This window comes from Python bivittatus, unplaced genomic scaffold (genome assembly GCF_059951505.1).
Source record: "Python bivittatus isolate LINGU-HERP-01145 unplaced genomic scaffold, Pbiv_v1 ctg000220_np1212, whole genome shotgun sequence".
NCBI lineage: Eukaryota > Metazoa > Chordata > Lepidosauria > Squamata > Pythonidae > Python > Python bivittatus.
In genome coordinates, this window is record NW_028277048.1 from 14,887,760 (window position 1) to 14,907,458 (window position 19,699).

Here is a 19,699-nt window from a genome sequence, read left to right on the forward strand (position 1 = left end):
CGGACATATTTGGTGGGATGCCCCGATAAAAACTGATTATGTTTCCATTAAAAGAACCACCCAAAGCTTAAAATGTCAACAAAAAGAAGAAGATGGGACTATACAAGGCTATTGTAACCCGGTTCGCATTACCTTCACTGAGCAGGGGAAGAAATATGAGGGTTGGCAAGCGGGACTCACTTGGGGGGTTCGCCTCTATGATAAGGTTCGGACAGGCTATCGTGATAAGGGAAACATCTTTACCATCAGATTGATATCTACCCCTATTACTCCCCCTGTGCCGGTTGGCCCTAACCAGGTAATCATCCCTCTCCTTCCAACTACTCACTCCCCGGGTAACTCTACCATCATAGAAGGAGTTATTTCCTCTCCACGCATTAGTAACCCATTGTGGGACATTGCCCAAGCCACTTATCAGCTTTTGAATGCTAGCCACCCCAATCTTACTTTTTCTTGTTGGCTTTGTTATAATGTCTTGCCTCCGTATTATGAGGCTGTAGCTTTTGAGGCAGCCTTTAACACGTCTACTTCTGACAAGGGCTGCCGATGGAGACATGGCTCTCAGACCATCCAGGCCATAACGGGCAAGGGCACCTGTATAGGCAAGATACCTTCCTCATACAAATCATATTGCAATGTTACTGTCAGCAACATTGACACCACCCTTTTCTACATTCCTCCGGAAAATGGGTGGTGGGCGTGCTCCACGGGACTTACAGCCTGTGCACATGGTAATGTGTTAAACACCACAGGCTTTTGTATCCTTGTACACATCATCCCACGCATGTACATCCACGCTGAGGATGAAATCCTTAATGCCTATTCTACCACAGAGTTGTCTCGAAGCAAACGAGAACCGGTTTCCACCCTCACCATTTCCTTGCTGGTAGGTTTAGGTCTCTCAGGTGCTGGCACTGGGATCGCGTCCTTTGCCCACCAATATACACAATATCAAAATTTGAGAGCAGCAATTGACCTCGACTTAGAACGCATTGAAACATCTATTTCCCACTTGCAGACATCACTTACCTCCCTTTCGGAGGTAGTATTACAAAATAGACGAGGCTTAGACCTCCTCTTTCTACAAGAAGGTGGCCTGTGTGTGGCCTTGAAGGAAGAGTGCTGCTTCTATGCTGACCATTCTGGAATTGTTCGAGAATCCATGACCAAACAGAGAGGGCCTGAATGCTCGCAGGCGAGAGCGCGAAGACCGACAAGGATGGTTTGAGGGATGGTTTAATCTCTCCCCGTGGCTCACAACCTTGGTTAGCGCTCTCGCTGGACTGTTATTATTGTTGATTATAGCATGTACAGTTGGTCCTTGTGTCCTTAATAGGCTTATGAGGTTTTTTCAGGATAGACTGGGTACCATAGAAGCACAGGTCAACATGGTCTGCACTCATAAATACCTGCCTCTCCCAACCACGGAACCAGTGGCACCTGAACAGCCTTTTTGCAAACCTCAACTCACCTTTATCAGTGATGAAGAGGAAGCTGCCCTTTAAAATAATAAAAACAGAGGAGATGTTGCATTATAACACCCCATCACATGCTAGGCATTTCTGTTAGTACAGACTAGTAAAATCAGTCGTACGCTAACAAGGAAGCTAGCATGGAAAAGTACCAGCAACAACATGGGGTAAAGCCTCAAATTTCAGGAGGCAAGCCCCCGCAGCTTGTCACGTGCTCAATCGGAGCACATGATCCCTTGCGCTTCATGTATTACCATATATAGTTATGAGCTTGTAGTAGGTAGTGTGACGTATATATGCTTAACCCTGCCCTCTGATGTACTCAATAAAAGAGGTTTCCAGACTCCGGTCTGGGTGCTCTCATCCCCCTCGAAGGAGAATCAGTTTGGTGTCTTCTTTCCCCTCACTCGTGAGAGGCCCGCTGTAACTGCGTGAATGTTACACCCCATGACCAAAACAACAAAGCAAAGGTAAAGAATATTTTGTTGGCTGTTCAGGCCACTTAGTATATTGAAATTTCATGTCTTGACTTGGTTGAAATATCCTTTTATCTATCAATTTAAAGTTTTGATAAATTTCAGATTTCAGAAATACATATGTCTCTTGTTGCTATATTGCTCTGATAAAAGAAAAACTAACCAGAATGAACAATTTTATTATTGCAATTTAAAATCCTGTTTGGTGATGTTAGGAATAGTTGTTCTAGCCTATCATGACAAAAATATACTTTCTGCATTTATGATTAGTTGAATGGAAGTTCATTCACTTCCCAGTGTTTTCATTTTACAATTAGGTATCTGCTGTGACACCAAATAAAATGATAACAACATACAATTGCTGAAAAATTAAAAAAACAGAATAAATAATTGTTTTATAATACATATACCTACATTTTAAAAGTGAAACCCGTATCTACCTCAACTGTGTTAAACTTTTCTTTTTCAAAAAACACAATTGAATAGCTTCTTCCTGATAGTAATTTAACTCATTACAATTGAGGCTTCCCAAGAAATAATTTAATAATGATTTAAATTAATTTGTTAGTTAAAGAAATTGGATCATTTATGTAAGCCTCGCTGATATTGTCAAAGCATTATGGTAGCAACCATGAAGTTGAGTGTAGGGAAGAAGTAGAGTAGCTGATAACAACAGAATATATAGTCAGCAGAAGAACTTGGAAGGAGGACAGGGGCAAAGTTTTCCAAGGGGAGACTTTTTCAACTAAACTGGATCTACTCTGTGGAGTCCTTGGGGTTGTCTGAGCTTGGTTCTTTTCTTGCAAACATTTATTACCCGGCTAGGTAACATCTGAAGATGTTCAACCCTGAGCTACACATATTCACCTCTATTGGATCTACTCTGCCTAAATATGAAATTCAGCTCCACCATTCTGTGGCATAGCATGACTTCCCAGTATGTTATAAAGGCAGCCATAAGTTTGGCTCAAGAGGTGGCACTCTGTTTATTTGTTCTGACCATGCCCTCATACCTGCTGTGTGGTTCATGCAAACCCATTAGTGACAGACTTGTTGGAAGTAGATCCTGACCCTTGGTTAGGAGGAAGAACATAACACAGAGGAGGTACTTCCAATTTTCTGATTTAACTCTGTGTGAAAAGATTGACCTCCCTATCCTAGAGGGAATGCCCGGACCTCAGGAGCAGGTGGCCTATTCTGACAGCCCTCATCCATTGAGGATTTCAGCACTTCAGGCCTGAAGCACAGCAAGGCATCTCCTGTTACCATCCCACTGCCCAATCTCCGCAATCAAAAAAAGACCCTATTGTCCTCTGAGTCTTTGCAGAAGGGGTCGGGGACAAATGGTGATTAGAGGGGCAAGAAACTAGTTCCTGCTAATTTATCAGAATACCAGATGGTGCTTCACCACAGATATACTTTTTGTGCCAATTCACTAGTGAGTAAAAGCTGCTGGTCAGAATCAGGCTTGTGGTTGATGTTTGGCTGTAAATTGAATAAATAAATAAAAAATCCTTGCACAGGAATGAAAATGAGGTGCCAACAGTATAATAGTGTGAAAAAGCCCCTTAGTCATGAACCATCTGCCTTGTTTTTTCTAATATCCTCAATTTATTTTCATAGGAAGTGCCAGGGTCTGTAAAAGTTGCTGACATTCTAGTTTCTTTCAACCTGATAGATGCTAATCACCCCCTAGAGATGGAGAACCAAGCCATCAGTTAGGTTTCCTGACACGTTTTCCAACTGCCTACATTTTCAAACTGGATGTGCCAAAGAGCCACTGCTAATCTAGCAGAAAATGCCATAATAAGAACCTGTGCCCACAGACTCAACACAAATTAAGCTTAGAAAAAGAGAGGTGAATGTTTATCAGAAGGAATGAATATTCAGTAGATTTCATTGTTCGGGAGAGGAGTTGGTGGTTATATGGATCATATTACTTTGGAAAGAGAAACACAATAAGAAGGGGGATTCTCTAGTCTTAGTTCTCGACTCACTTAGTTTTGGGAGTTTTTGTACAAAGGACTTTTATTGTTATTTTTTTAACATGCCAATACAGTAGCCCAAATGTCAGTGAAGTTGTTATAAACGGTGAGTTTTTGTTCAAAGGAATAATTGGGCAAAACTGTACTGGTGTTGCTTTAGACATTTCCAGAATCATCGCGTGTCTAATGTGGCCCTGTTGATCCCACCCCACTTTTTTTTTTTTTTGCTCATAACAATTCTCAAGATGTAACTAGAAGATTCCAAATATTGCTCTTAGAGTATTTAATTCCCACTGAATATGTGACTTTAAACATCATGCCACTTGAACAAATTACTCTCTATATTTAGAATTTAAATGATGATATTGTTGTTGCTGTTATAATTATTTTAATGTGAGCAGCGACAGAATCCTAGGAAACAATAACCATGTTCCCTGGAGAGGATGGGAACTGCAGTCTGGTGTAAGATGTATTACAAACTGAAGCAAGAAAAGGATTCTGAAAGATCAACCACATTTTCCCCCCCCAGATAACTGTTTTTGGGCTTAGAATATAGAAAACACTATTTATTTATTATCTGTGTTTTCCAGAATAGATTAGCTGAATTCTTTGTTTTTAAATTAATAAGTTGCCCATACAGGGCTCCTCTCTGAAAGGAGATTGCACAGGTTCAGGGAAAATTTATCTGTCGGCATCTGTATCTTTGTGGCTACTTGTCATATTGCTTTCTGTAGCCTCCACATTCAGAGATAGTCCTGTGCTACTGAATGTTAGTTGCTGGAGAGGAAGAGAAGGTAGAGGCCTCCATTCCCTCATGTCCAGCTTGTGGGCCTCTCATGAGCATCTGACTGACTTTTGATGAAAAGGGAATTCTGGAGTAGAGTATCTAAGAAAGATTTTTTTGTATGGGTTGTCCTCTTGTCGTTATTATTCTTTTTATGGGTTATCTTCTTGTCATTCTTCTTGTTTTATTCTTATCATTCGGACATCTTGCTTTCCCAGCGAATTTGGGTAGAAATCAAGACTAACCCCCCTCTTTTTTTTTCTTTTCTTCCTGATGTTGTCTTTATCTTCCAGAGCCAGAACATGAGCTTTTCCTTGTTTATGGCAAAGGTCGGCCAGGCATCATTCGCGGGATGGACATGGGAGCCAAAGTGCCTGATGAGCACATGATCCCCATTGAAAACTTGATGAACCCCAGAGCCCTTGATTTCCATGCAGAGACTGGCTTCATTTACTTTGCTGACACTACCAGCTACCTGATTGGGCGACAGAAAATTGATGGAACAGATAGGGAAACAATTCTGAAAGATGGTATGTGTGCATAGTTTTTGCTCATTAAAAGTCTGTAATTAATATGTTAATTGCTAGAGCGGTTTCCTGTAAAGTGGCATGCGAGACATGGAATGTAGAGAATAGGGTTTGATTTGTAAAAGTGGAGTATGGATTTGGGGGCATAACTTTTGTTCTGAGTATAAGCCGATCACTATGAACCAGAAAGAACTGCATTGTATAGCTTCAACTTTTTTTTAAAAAAAAATGCTTCTTAGACTCCTTGTAATGTTTGTAGGTACAAATCTGAATACTGATTTCTGCCACTAATCTCTGACTCTTTTGAAACAGATAATAAGGTGGCAGAAGTGTGTCTGTCATGCCTTGTCAATTTCAGTAGAGATCATATAACAAAGCACACAGCTCTGCTTGTATTATCGTGTTGCGTTCACTTCAGCCTTCAGTGTCTGACACATCCTCGTCTGCCTGGCTTGATCATGTTCAGCACATTTCTCAATTTAACTTCTTCCAGGCATTCATAACGTAGAAGGCATTGCTGTGGACTGGATGGGGAACAATCTCTACTGGACCGATGATGGACCCAAGAAAACCATCAGTGTTGCACGGCTGGAAAAAGCTGCTCAGACCAGGAAGACACTCATTGAAGAAAAGATGATTCATCCACGAGCCATTGTGGTGGACCCCTTGAATGGGTGGGTCTCTACTGGCTGCGGTTCCAAACAGGACCGGGAAGCCTGCTTAGGAGTGCTGCTGAGTAGGGAAATGGGGCAGAATGTGTCTACTGGAATACTGAATTCCAGAGATGTCAAGCAAAACGCCAGCAAGCAAAGCTTCTATTATGCAAATTTCTGTGGCTTTTACTTTCCAATTCTCTAATATTCATGTATGACATTTTTATCCCCATCCTTCCTCTAATGGAATTCTGTCTCCTGAGGTTTTTATGTTACTGTAATCTTTGTAATTTACACTTTTATGTGAGTCTTAACATAAGCTTGGAAGATGTCCAAATCATTCAATTATATGATTGCACAGGCAGTACATAATAGTGACAGGAAAAATGGGACAGAAGGCAGGAAAGTAATTTAGGGCCACATTACTACATTATGCTGGGAAACCCATGCTTGATCTCCCATAACTTTATTTTCTTTGTAATTAAATGCATCTGTGGAAGACTGCTAAATGGGCATGCATGGTTTTTCTGATCTAAATCTCCCCTTGGCAGAAAAAGCCCATCTCTCTCATATAAGGCAGGCAAGGTTGGAGCTGTGCAGATCTCAGATCTCATGGGAAACAAATACTGTCATCATAGTTCTTCCAGGAAATTCTTAAATGTGTTGCTAGCAATCTTCTTTTTCACAGGAGGGAGGGAGGGAGGGAGGAATAAGCAGAGGAGCTATCCTTTGTTTGGCACTAACCAGTAAGGAAGATTTACTTGAAGAAGTAGAAGCAGCGACACTGGGGAGAAGCAAGGATTCAAAGTTGATGTTCTTGATGTTATCTTTCTTTTTTCTGCAGCATTTAGTGGGCATTCTCTTGTGTTTGGAGGATGCATTGGTAGAATATTCCATGCTTGGATATACAGTTGCAGAACTCAGTTTATGCCATTCTGCCTTATCTTCTGCTTACAATGAAATCTTGTTTAGTGATTTCAAAGGACTAGACATACTATCCTTGTTGCTGTTTTGCTTTGATACCACTTTTCTTCCATAGCGTGGAGATAAAGCAAAACAGAGTAGCAGTAATTGAATACTGAATCTATGAACAAGACACAAATGAAAGAGCTGATATGGGAGTGAACTTTCATTCTTTTGAAAAGTGTCCCTCTTGGTCAAGTGTTTCCAGAACATCACTTAAGTCCAGGCAGAGTACTGTTTTAAGAAAATGACCACTGAACAGTTAGCTATCAGTGAACAAGGGAATAATAATTACACACACACACACACCTTGACCTCCCTGTCTTTCGCTCTTAGATGGATGTACTGGACTGACTGGGAAGAAGACCCAAAGGACAGTAAAAGGGGAAAGATAGAAAAGGCTTGGATGGACGGCTCCAACCGCAGTATCTTCATCACCTCCAAGACAGTGCTGTGGCCCAATGGGCTGAGCCTGGACATTCCCTCTAAGGTGTTGTACTGGGTTGATGCCTACTATGACCGGATTGAGATGATCATGTTGGACGGCACAGAACGCAAGGTCAGTGCCAGTTATATCTCTACTTCCGTTCACACCTTTCTGTCTTTATCTCCAGTTGTGTGTTTCTACCACCCCCATTCTTGTCTCAATGGTTTCTGCATGAGCTTTGGGCTTCTTCCTTTCTGGGCTTGAACACAAATGGAATGATTGCTACAGCGGCCAGTATGTTTTTCTCAAAGCCATATCAGTACCTTTTCAAATGGCTATGCATGCAGTTGAATTGTTGCAGTTATGCACTTTAGGATGAGTGTGCAGCCTCCAAAGCAAGAAAAAATAGCTGCAGATGCAAAGTACTTAGGGTGAGAAGGAGGAGGAACCTGATGAATACACTTTGAAATGGTTTGTACTATTTACAATTGTTAGGACATTTACGGTGGTGATAATCCTCTGATACCTGTGTCAAGGTTGCTGCTGAAATGGAAGGAAAGAAGGCAGTACAGGTGCCTGCAATTTTCTCAAGCAGCCTGCTCTTCCACCCCACACACCCCCAAATTATTCATCCTGAAATTGTAAACAGTTTAAGCGTGCTGACTTTTTAATTGCACTTTTATTTGCTGGCTGTTTTGTTCCCAGTTGCTAAAAATTAGGCTTATGGTTTATGTAAACTTGCACAAATATTTCCAATATATAAAAACAAATAAGTCCCAAGAAACATCCCAGTTGCTCAGGCAATATTTGCACTGCCTTTAGACTTTTTACAAGAATAGTTCACATAATTTCTCTTTGCTCTGAAATACCACGTTAGATGTATGCTTGGCAGGAATTTCAGCAATTTGTTAGCTTTTTAGCCAAGAAGAAGAAAACATTGAGGCTTTAGGTCACACTGAAGTCCAGGAGCTCATTGATATTTATGAACAATGTACATAGTGTGAATCGAGAGACAGTTTGGTGTAGTGGTTAAGGCTCCAGGCTAGAAACTGGGAGACCAGGAGTTCTAGTCCTGCCTTAGGTACAAAGTCAGCTGGGTGACCTTGGACCAGTCACTCTCTCTCAGCCCTGGGAAAAAGGCCAGAAGAAACCGCTTCTGAAATCTTGCCAAGAAAACTGCAGGGACTTGTTCAGGCAGTCATCAAGAGTCAACACTGACTCAAAGGCAAAAAAAAAATAAAAAAAAATGGGGAGAAATCTTCAAACGTGTTAACTGCAACATTAGCATTGCCACTATAGTCACAACAGACATTAGAGTTGCTGCTGCAGGAACAAGAACACCTAGCCATTTGGGTTAGTGGTTTGAGTATTTGGGGGGCAGTTTTTCTCTACCACAAAAGCACAATATATTTCTCTCCCTCTTTCTTTCCCCTTCCTTCTTCCATTGCTTTGGTCCTATAGCAGTGCTGTCAGAAAAGATGCATTTTAAAAATGTTTGTGGTTAATTGATGGGTTCGTACTAAAAGAACTACTTGTGTATGTCTTTCTCCTGCTGCAGGTTGTTTATGATGGAAGTGAACTGAGTCATGCCTTTGGGTTGTGTCACTATGACCATTTCCTCTTCTGGACAGAGTACCGAACTGGTAGCATCTTTCGTCTGGACCAGAACAGCAAGGCGGTTACACTTTTGCGCAATGAACGACCACCGCTTTTTGAGATTCGCATGTACGATGCTCAGCAACAGCAAGGTATTAAACCACTATAAGCTCTTGTCAAAATGTATTTTGCAGACATTTCAAAGGTGAATAGGGTGAATGTTGGTGAATAAGATCCAGAATGAAAAAAAAATAAGCCACCAGAGGATTGAACTGTTATGTGCTTTCTCTAAGGATTTGTACAGGATTCAGAACAGAATTAAGGCAAACATAATATTGCATGGCAGGGTGTTTGCCAATGTACAAAGCCTTATTTTTTAGTTACCACTTTGAATCATGATGAATGTGTGTGGATAGATCCCACTGAGGACAAACAATAGGAGAAAGGAAAAATGCTATTCTGATGCATAAATTAAGAAGTCTTTGATAGTTTCCTCCATGGAGGGATGATGCACAGAAAATTGGGATCTTCTGAGTATTGAAACCCAGATCAGGTGGATGGGCCAGAGCGGTTTACTTTTGGGATCCGCTCTTGTCCTCTGAATGAACAAATTGCAGTAGCCATTATGGTTTTATTGTTATGTTGGCACTTGCTAAAGCAGACCATACTTTCTACTTAAGTAAGGGGAGAACAAATGCTGTTCCTTCTCCATTTGCTTGTGAATGCATTGTGGTGGGTTAAGGATACTATGTATAAACTTATGCTCATTAATTTCTTTATTTCTTCATTTTTAATATGTTTGTGACCACCCATATAGTTGCTGCTCCTCTTCCATCAGACATCAAAGGCCAGGGAGGAAACAGTATTTTCAGTTTAATATCTTTTCCCCATCCTTTTTTGCTGTTTGTTCTTTTACTGTGATGGTTTTTTAATTTTTCTATTAACTGTGTGAGAAGCTGGATGAGATGTTGCTTTGAGAACACTGCACAGATCCCTGGGCAGTCTTGCAGGTTTTCCCATAGTACCCAAACCTCCTCCTCTTTCATGAACAAGATGCAGTAATTGGTCCCGTTCTTGTAGTTACAGTTCATGTATACACATCCCCCAGCCAGATGAGAATACACTCATGAATTGGGAGTGCCCTTGCACCTGGGAAAACATTCAAAAGGAACAAAGAAAGAGAGGAGAGAGAGAGAGAGAATGTTTAAAGTGAGGAGAAGGAAAAGAAAAAAAAGTATACAATTAAAAAAAAAACAACTATGGTTGAGAAAAGCCAGTGTGAATTTGCTGATTGTGAGAGTATGCTCTAACAGAAAGTATGTACAGGAAGAGGCCATAGGAAGGTTCCAAAGCCAGTTGAGAAGAAAGATCAGTCAGATGTTTCTTTCTCAGCTGGTTCAAAAGAAACTAGCCACTCTATACATGCTAGTAGTCTGCTGAGCTAAAGCGGTGAATGCACTTTTATTTCGTGGTGGCTGTGGGGAGGAGTGCAGAGATGGACAGGTCCAGGCATGTTGTGAATAAAATACAGAATCAAAGACTTAGCTGGAACCCTAGCATGATGGACTCTGATCCATGAAAGTTTAGGTGGAGAATAGAATTGATTAGTTTTTAAGCTCCTGCAAGACTCTTTGGGTTTGTTGGGTTATTTGCTGCAAAAGGCTGAAGGGTTTATCTCTTTGGAAATTATTAATCCTGTTTTGCAATGCATTTCCCGATCTCTTTTAGTTGGACTGGATTGCACAAGAACCTTCTAGGTTTCTTCTCTTCTCCTGCTTTTGGCAGGTTTTAGGAAATTTGGGTACAGCTTCTCTCATTGCTTCTCCTTGTCGATTTTTCAGTTGGCTCCAACAGTTGCCGGGTGAACAATGGAGGGTGCAGCAGTCTTTGCTTGGCTATCCCTAATGGCAGACATTGTGCTTGTGCAGAAGACCAGATTTTGGGATCAGATTCTGTCACCTGTCAAGGTAACAATCTGTGGAATAATTCAGTAAATGTGAAAGGAGATGCAGATTGCCAGGAGCTCAGCACTCTTCAAAAGAATTCTGGGCCTTAACAAATAGGCTGTCATTTTATTAAGACCTTCTCAGAGACGACTACCCTGCGCTGACCAGCATAGATGCTTTGAATTTTCCAATACTAAAGTGTCCAGTGCTCTTGACAGCAACAATATGGGATCTGACTGGTTTTGGCGATGAAGCCATTACTCCACCAATTTGCAGCTTTCCACCAATGAAGCTGGGGAATATACTCATTTGATAATATATCCATTTCATTGGAAGAAAATGTCCACCGTTGTTTGTACTTTTACTGAAAGTGTGGGGTACTAATAATATTGAAATATAGTCTGTGAATTTATTTTTGTGTCAGCAGAACTGGAAAGAATGGGCTTTTTGCTGATGGTAGTTACTTTATTTGAAAAGCAGACTTTATTGGAATTTCTAAATCAGGTTGCCACATTTTTTCTGTTCCTGCTGTGTTGCTTTGAAATACAGCCCCTGTATATGATGAAGCTTTTCTCATCAAACCTCTTCCTCTACCAGGAAAGGTCCCTTTCGTTAATTTCTGTATATCAGACTGTTGATTAAAGAATGGGGATAATCTGAAGAGTGCATGTGACCCCCAGCATCATGCTTGCATTCCCTGAACTCCATGCTTCTGAAGTGGACAGCAGAAGAGCAAACTTTGAAGGCATAGGAGAGTGTTTTAAAAAAAAAATAAGAGTGGATTTTGGAGCAGGAGGTCTCTGGGACCAAAATTTGGCCACCTTATCAACAGATGGCTTTCCTTGGCTTTCAATTAGTTGAATTATGGACCCCAACTCTTCAAATGTTGCCTACTCATGGTTTAAAGACTTAGAAATAGTGATTATTTAAAGATGTTAAGGACCTTTTTATGCTTTCAAGCATGTTGCCCTATTTACATGTACAAAAGGGGTTATTGAAGCAAGCAAATCTTAGAATGGTACAACTGGAAGGAATCTTGGAAATCAATTAGTCCAACCTGATATCCAGTGCTGGAATTTGCTACTACAATCCATAAGTAAGCATTTCTTCCCCCTCTGGTCCTCTGCCTTCTAAACATCTGTGCAAATAGTTTGAATATAAAGTAGGAAATTCTGTGCCAACTGCTGTCTGTGCAAGTTGGTGTGGGGTTTTTACTTTTATGGAAGGCTCCATATGTACAGATATAGCAGGGGAGGTTGATTTTACATTAGTCATACAGCTGCCTTCTCTTGGGCTCTAACACTTTCTGCAACTCCTGAATATCCTTTGTATAGATGCAAAAGCAAGAAACTCTTTCTGTATGGCATTACAGTGGCGGCGGTGATTGCCTTTTTCATGGAACAGCTATTTTGAAAACATCCACATTGTCAAGCTGGGTCAGATAAACTCATAATTTGTTTTTACATATATAATATCTACAATCTGTAGGGACTAATACGTATTCATCATCATTATAGTCTTTGCATGTTGAAGCTACTAATTCTGTTTTATACAGAAGTCTGTGAAGTTGGAGTATTGGGGAATGAACTTGCCATGCACGTATTTTGGGGTTTGTAGAAGGTAACAATTCTGTCTCCCACTTGGAGAGACAACCTCTCAAGAGCTTCCTATTGCGTAAGGAGGGAAGCTCCAGAGCTCCTATTCTAATCCAAAGACCAGACTGGGACTGTGGTGGGCTCAAATAGTTGAAATCTTCTCCTCCGCACACTGCAATACTGCTGTGGTTAAACAGCCCTTCATTTACCCTAACAAAGATACCCCTTCATTAAAAATCTCCATGCCCACTTGTAGTGGGGAGCAGCTGACCCTTTAAAGAACAAGCCAGCCTTATGTGCCCAGTGGTAGTCACCTGACCCCTGAGGGCCAATACAACAAAAGAAAAGAAGGTGGGGCTCTGTCATTTTGGGCAGGAAGAGGTTGGGTCTTTTGGAGAGAGTTGGCTGGAGTCTTAGATGAGGGGTTTATCTCAGACTGGGCTGGAAACTGAGTTTGTTTAGCTATAGTTAGGGCGCATTAGGGTGGTTTTTTAAAAAATTATCTTTTTAATTGTGTTGTGTGTGTAGAATCTTATATTCTTTTGGCACCTTTAATAAAGTTGGTTTTTGGTTAAATCATCTGGTTGCCTTCTATCACCCACTTCAGCTTGGTTGAGCTACAGACTCCCAAAAGTTTTTATTTGGTTTCCTTTTCTTTATTTAGCCACACCGAGGTAGGGCAAGGATTTCCCCTTCAACCCTCTCCTGGTTCCCCAGAGGGATGGTTTGGAAGGGAGGAAGCAGTTTGTAGTGAAGAGTTGGTGGCAGCAAGGATACCAATTTTCCAGTCACTCTTCACCCATGGGTGCAGGTTACCTCAGAACTGAAGTACCTCAGAGGAAGGGCTGGTTTGACCCCGAGGGCGCCTCTTCCTTATTACACTACCTCTCTTTTCTTGTTCTTTCTTGTCTAGCCAATCCATCTTACGTTCCACCTCCACAGTGCCAGCCTGGGGAGTTTGCTTGCAAGAACAGTCGATGTATACAGGAGCGCTGGAAATGCGATGGAGACAATGACTGCCTGGACAACAGTGATGAGGCACCTGAGCTCTGCCGTACGTATTTGCTTGAGGGACACCAGGGGTTCTTCCTGACCATTTCAATCCTCTCATGAGACAGATGGGATAAATCCTTCAGGCACACCTAGGCTAGGGTCATTCAGTGTGTTTTGCATCAGACAGTGTAATGTTGGTGAATCCAGAGCACTTTCAAATGACAGAGGACTCCAAAGGTGAAAGGGGATTGCACCCAAGGTACAAGTTATGGTTCTGCTGGATCACATAATCACATTTCTGTCTAGAGAAACAGAGTCACTATGTCTGATACATTAGATTACAGTGAAGGCACAGTATCTTTTGTCTGGTATGGAATGTAGTAAGTTGAGAATGTGAACATGTATTTTAAAGCAAACCAAGGGCTAGAACATAGGGTTGTAAAAAGATGCTTGTAATACTTCCAAGAGTTTCTCTATCCCACCTGCTCTCCTGTTGCCTTCTTTCCTGAAAGAAATAAAAACAAAGGCCCCAGTTAATAAACACACAGTTTGAATGTACAGATTCAGTCTTTGCCTTGTACACTTTACAAGTTTAACCAGTAGCTGATGGTTAACATTCTTTTTTCTGAGATCTTGCAGAGCCTCTGACACTTGAATGACCTTGTATAAGACTAACTGAATGACCTTCTATATGTTTTAGAAAACATCATAGATTGGGAAAGTATAAGTAGATTTTTTTTTTTATTTCCAGAAATTGGATTCCCTGGTTGTAGATGTTCCTTATTTTGACATAGAATGTGCATTTCTAGGGATTTGTTGCTATCTGGATTCAAGCAGAAAAGGTGCATGTGAGCCCAGGAAAAGGCACAGGTTTTTTTTTATGACTGACAACTACAGCAAGCGCACCCATGCTGGAACTGAAGCACCTTTTTCACTTTAGATCCAAATAGCTGCATGTCTGTAATAATCTTCTTTTCTAGTGCTTCTAGAAAAGCATTTCTTAGTCTTACCAATCAAAAGGTACTCTTTAGTTCTTTGGGGTTTTTTGTTTTTGTTTTTTTTAGTCTCAAGAAATTTTCTTTAAAAAAAAAAAGGAAGAAGTAATGGGAAAACATGATAGCGCTATTAGTGGAAGAAGGCCTCATGTAGATTTCCCATAAAGCCTCTGAATGTGGCATGGGAATTCCACAATTAGAAAACTCATCAGGATATGGCCCAGCGCCTCACGATTCTTGTTTATCTAAGGGAGGAGGGCTCTTTTGACCTACGTTCACATTACTGTCATACACATAGAGGGAAAGAAAGATCTCATACTGTGATGTCCTAAGATGCCCTCCTTGCTTTGACATTCTGCAGATCAGCACACGTGCCCTTCAGACCGCTTCAAATGCGAGAACAATCGTTGCATCCCCAACCGCTGGCTATGTGATGGGGATAATGATTGCGGCAACAACGAAGATGAATCTAATTCCACATGCTCGGGTAATGGTCACTTGGTATCTAGATAGTTATCCTTCATTTGATCTTCATAACAACCTTGTGAGGTTACTGGAGGTATCTAGGTGAACCTGTAGATCAGCCTTCTCCAACTTTCTAGATGTGGTGGAATTACAGTTTTCAAAATTCTGGGAAGTTACAGTTTCAGTGTATCTGCAAGGCATGTATTTGAATATGGTGCTGAAGAGTATCATTGCAGGTTTGTAGTTTAACTATTTCTGTATCATCTGACATTCACAATGGACACAGTCAGCTGCCATTTTTCTACCCACCATTAGAATGATCCAGGAAAGTGTACAATTTGGCTTTTAACATTTCTCCTGTTGTTCACTGCCATTTGCCTGCTCCCCAGCTCGCACATGTCCTACCAATCAGTTCTCTTGTGCCAGTGGCCGTTGCATCCCCATATCTTGGACTTGTGACTTGGATGATGATTGTGGGGATCGCTCTGATGAATCAGCCTCATGTGGTGAGTGAAGGAATAGATTCCAGTGTATTACATTTGCAGATGTATTGCTAAGCAAATGGATATTTATAATCTTCCAGGTGCTTTGTTATAATAACAGAGTGATTACTATAACCACAGTTATGTTTGGTGAGATAAAAAGTGCATAATCTCCAATCATATGGCCTAAAAGAGATGTAGGGTTAAAGGACTGTGGGTTCTTTCATATAATACCCAAATAATATGCTTAAAATCCAGACTTGACTTTCTAAAAAGTAGAGCTGTATATACACGTGGCTCTAGTACTTTATCTGTCTCATTCACATATGTCTTAGGTAGACATAATTTAAAAAATCTAAAAACAAATGTATATGTTTTATAGGAGAGTTGTTGGATTGGATATTTTCAGTAGTGGTGTTGCTATCGCTGTTAAGGGAGAATCTTGTCTTGAGAAATTGTTAGAGAATTCCTCCTTCCCCTGGAGAAATTGTTTACCCAGTTGTTGCACTGATATAAAATGTGAGCCCTTGTACCTGTTAGAGACACATAAGTTCCCTGAAAGCATCTAAAAGTTGTCACTGGATTGTAATTTTTAATGTGATAGAAATTTCAAAGGGGCTGATTATTAAATATGCGGGGAGTCTTCAAAACTGTATTACAATAATTCCATGCACTTTCTTGAGCATGGACCTCCAAATGCCATTTGAAGACCGAGTGAAGCCCTCATCTCTCTGAAGACTTGTCCCCCCCCCCCGCCCCACTTTACAGCTTGTGGTAACATAGCAATCTCACCCATTTGTGCTGATATAACAGAACATCCTGGATATACAGCAGATCCTGCAAATGTCCTTATTTTCCTTTTGCAGCCTACCCAACCTGCTTTCCTCTGACCCAGTTTACTTGCCACAATGGCCGCTGCATCAATATCAATTGGAGATGTGACAATGGTAAGCTTATATTGCACGCAGTGTCCTTCTGTGTTGGCTGGAATGGTGAGGTCAGACACAAGGAGAGTCTGTAAAGGTGAACTGCAGATTCTTTGGGAAAAGATGGGCTCGGAATTAGTTTTCTGTATTTCCAGTCTTTGCATGATAATGTTTGCTTTAACATTCTGCCTCTTCATTTCTGTCTATGTGACAGTAGGCGCTTGCCCTGTATCATATCTGGGGTGTCATGAGCTCTTCCTTGCATCCCCAAGATACCTGTATCTAGAGGGAAGTAATGCAAGCATTAAGCTTCACATCTTGGCTTGTGATCTTCTTAGCCATGCCATTCTAGTCTTTCTCTTAGGGATGAATATGCAGATACTTCTCCCATCCCAAAGTACAATTTCTTCCTTTGGGTGGAAAATCAAATGCAGTTTGGCTCACTGGAAGTTTAGCAGGCAAGCCCTTTGAAAGTGGCTTACTTCAGGATCTCTCCTGCTGATTAATCGCATTGCATAATCACACTTCTCCAAAGATGTCAGGACTTAGAATATCCTGTCAAAAGATCTAGGCTAATGTAAGTGGAAGTTAGATGCCTCCACATCTTGCTACACCTTCCTTGATGAGAGCTAGTGGGTGGATTTTACCTTAAGCTCAGAATTTAAGGGCAGATACAGAATTGAATAGCCAAACGTTGCCTGGATTGTCCCTTACCAAACTGCAGGTAGGTGTGAGATTCTGCTTTTGGCTGCTTTCTGCTTAGGAACATCTCCTGCACTTGGAGGATTTGAACATCAAGGGAAAAGTTCAGTATATGATTGTTTTCTCTTGATACTGGGAGCTTTGTGTGGATGGTGGCATTCAGACATGCAGCCATGCACCTTTATCCTGAAATGGGAAAAAAACACCTGTAATTTTCCCCCAAGATGCGATTGGGATGGAAGGCATCTTTTTCCTGTATTAAATTGGCTGTTGAACCGCTGCTAGTTATTTTGTTGTGATTTTGACTTTCTTCTGGGAAAATAAAACACATGCAGCTCGGTTCCTTTTTCCACTACATTTCTATAAGTAAAAAATATAGAGATTTGTTTGCCTGCCATGGAGGCTTGGTTTGTACATTAATGATAAACCGTGATTTTGATGAAATGTGAGTCATGAATCTGGCTTGATTAAGAACTTATTTTAAACTACACCTTCTGGTTTGTATGAATCAGTATAACCTCATTTTTCACAAATCAGCTCAGACTTGAGCACATTTATATGGTTTGGTGTAGCCAGCTTTCATTTCTGATTTTGAAGTAGAAGCTGAAAATTCAGGAAAGAATCTTGAATATCCTTCAGGAGAGTAATGTGGGTTACCCCTTCCCTCCTGATTTCTTTGAGGATGAAATAGGGGTATGGATTCTGCCTCATTCCCCTTCTGTGTTTGACACAACTCTCTTGATGCCCTTCCTCCTTTCCCCTCTGCATGTTCTATCCTTTGGATGCTAATGTGTCTCCATTTTCATATTTGATTTCCAGTTTCCTTTTATCTTTTTGTCTGTGCTTATTGCTGATTGGGTGTGTTCATGTGTGTTCACCGTGCCCACTCTCCTGTCTTTTCTGGTTGGTTTCTGTGTTTCAGAAAAGGATTGTGGGGATGGCTCTGACGAAAAGAATTGTCCAAAAGCTAACGGTTAGTGCATAGATCAACATGCACCTCACCCCTCCCGCACTCCTTGGTTCCCTAAAAAAGCTGTCACCGTTCCGTGCAACTTCAGTGCCTGCAAGGACTTAGCACTTCCTGTCTTTTTTGGTGAGGGGGTCTTGGGCCCTGATAAATCTCATTTGATGAGCAGGAAATCATTCTGAAGCTTGCTTGTCCCACTGGTGCTTATCATTCCCCTCATTTTGAAGGCCATCAGATAATGATTTCTTAGTGCTTCCTGTTGCTGCTCTTTGGCTTAAGGTGCAAAGAGTTCCTTAACTTAAAAGGAACTCCTGATTCAGGCACATGCCAATCCTGTATGTGTTTACTTTGAAGTGGGAACTTTTTTGTTCAGTGACCCTTGCTTCTCAGCAAGAATGCCTATGAACAGCATCCAGAACTTGCTGGAACAAGTTGTAGGAAGGGTAAGAAAGAGGTCTCTTGTGACTTTTGGGAGGCCTGATTTGAAATATCTTTGCTTAGGAGAAATCTCATGGCTTCCATAGCACACTAAATGCCAGTGCATCAGGGTTAGGCTGCTTGTTTTGAACAAATCCAAATGAGCAATGCAGGTTGCCAGTAGGAACAGTCTTGTTCGCTGGTTTTGCTGTAGGCAAAAGAAAACCCAAATAATGCATGGATAAACAGTAATAACTTGATTCAGCAGGAAACTCACCCATAAGTTATTCTCCCTGTCAGTGCCTATTCTTACTTAGAAACAGGCATTTAAAATGAACAGAAGCATCCCAGATCAAGATAGTGCATGTGCTAACAGATGCACAGAGATGTACACATATAGATGGACATGGTTTTGAGTTCCAAGGAATACACACATTCCATTGATCCCAGAATCCAATAATGTGATAGTTTCCTTTCACTTCACCTACTCTCATTCCCCCATGGTGCATGTGATGATCTATGCAGTTTCTGTGTTTTCTTTTTAAATTTTATTGCTGTTCTTGTTGATGTTATTATTGTTTAGCTGCTTCTTTAGTGGGAAGAGCTCTTGGGGCAATGCAGAAGCATGTTTGGCTAGTGTATGCATGGGGTAGAAGGGCACCATTTATGCAGGCTTTGGGGAATTGGGGTAACCTGAGTCCTCCTGTTTGGACAGTGGACGCATTGCTGCCTTCTAGACTTTCTAGCTGCCTATCAGCCAAAGGAGTCTGCATCTAGCTCAGAAGGGGAATGGGGAGGTGCATGGAGGGGTCGTGTTTGCTCCCCAGAACCTAGTAGACTCTGTCCTTCTCCCCCATTTCTTCCTGCTTCCAGACAATGACTGTGGGGACAACAGTGATGAAGCTGGCTGCAGTCACTCCTGCTCCAGCAACCAGTTCAAATGCAACAGTGGGCGCTGCATTCCTGTGCATTGGACTTGCGACGGGGACAATGACTGTGGAGACTACAGTGATGAGACTCATGCCAACTGCACCAATCAGGGTGAGAGTAGGGCACATTTGGGACGGCTTCTTCAAGGCACCAGCAACATCTAACATCTGCACTGGAAAGATAAAATACTGGGCTTGAGCTAAGCTGAGCAGAACAGCCTGGTTTATAAAGGATTTCTGCGTACTGTTGTTCCATTTGAAGATTTCTCCTCTTTTTTCACTCTGAATACAGTGTTGGTGGTTTTTGTCATCTGCATTTTTCATTAAAATTCATAGAAGTAAGGTAAAAGTTAAAAACTGGCAGTAGGCTTATTCTTACAATAGCTTTCAGTGAACAAA

General features: G+C 41.3%; 1 protein-coding gene across 3 annotated transcripts in view; it reads left to right on the plus strand.

Annotated features, from left to right (window-relative positions):
• Positions 1 to 19,699, plus strand: part of LRP1 (LDL receptor related protein 1) — a 304,990-nt gene that overhangs the window by 191,250 nt on the left and 94,041 nt on the right. For all 3 annotated transcript variants that reach the window (XM_088137949.1, XM_088137950.1, XM_088137951.1), the window contains 10 exons: positions 5,011 to 5,247; positions 5,738 to 5,918; positions 7,197 to 7,419; positions 8,846 to 9,035; positions 10,725 to 10,850; positions 13,338 to 13,478; positions 14,774 to 14,899; positions 15,267 to 15,383; positions 16,226 to 16,306; positions 19,245 to 19,412. In XM_088137949.1, coding sequence (XP_087994075.1) covers positions 5,011 to 5,247; positions 5,738 to 5,918; positions 7,197 to 7,419; positions 8,846 to 9,035; positions 10,725 to 10,850; positions 13,338 to 13,478; positions 14,774 to 14,899; positions 15,267 to 15,383; positions 16,226 to 16,306; positions 19,245 to 19,412 — 1,590 coding nt within the window. The remainder of the gene's footprint in view (positions 1 to 5,010; positions 5,248 to 5,737; positions 5,919 to 7,196; positions 7,420 to 8,845; positions 9,036 to 10,724; positions 10,851 to 13,337; positions 13,479 to 14,773; positions 14,900 to 15,266; positions 15,384 to 16,225; positions 16,307 to 19,244; positions 19,413 to 19,699) is intronic.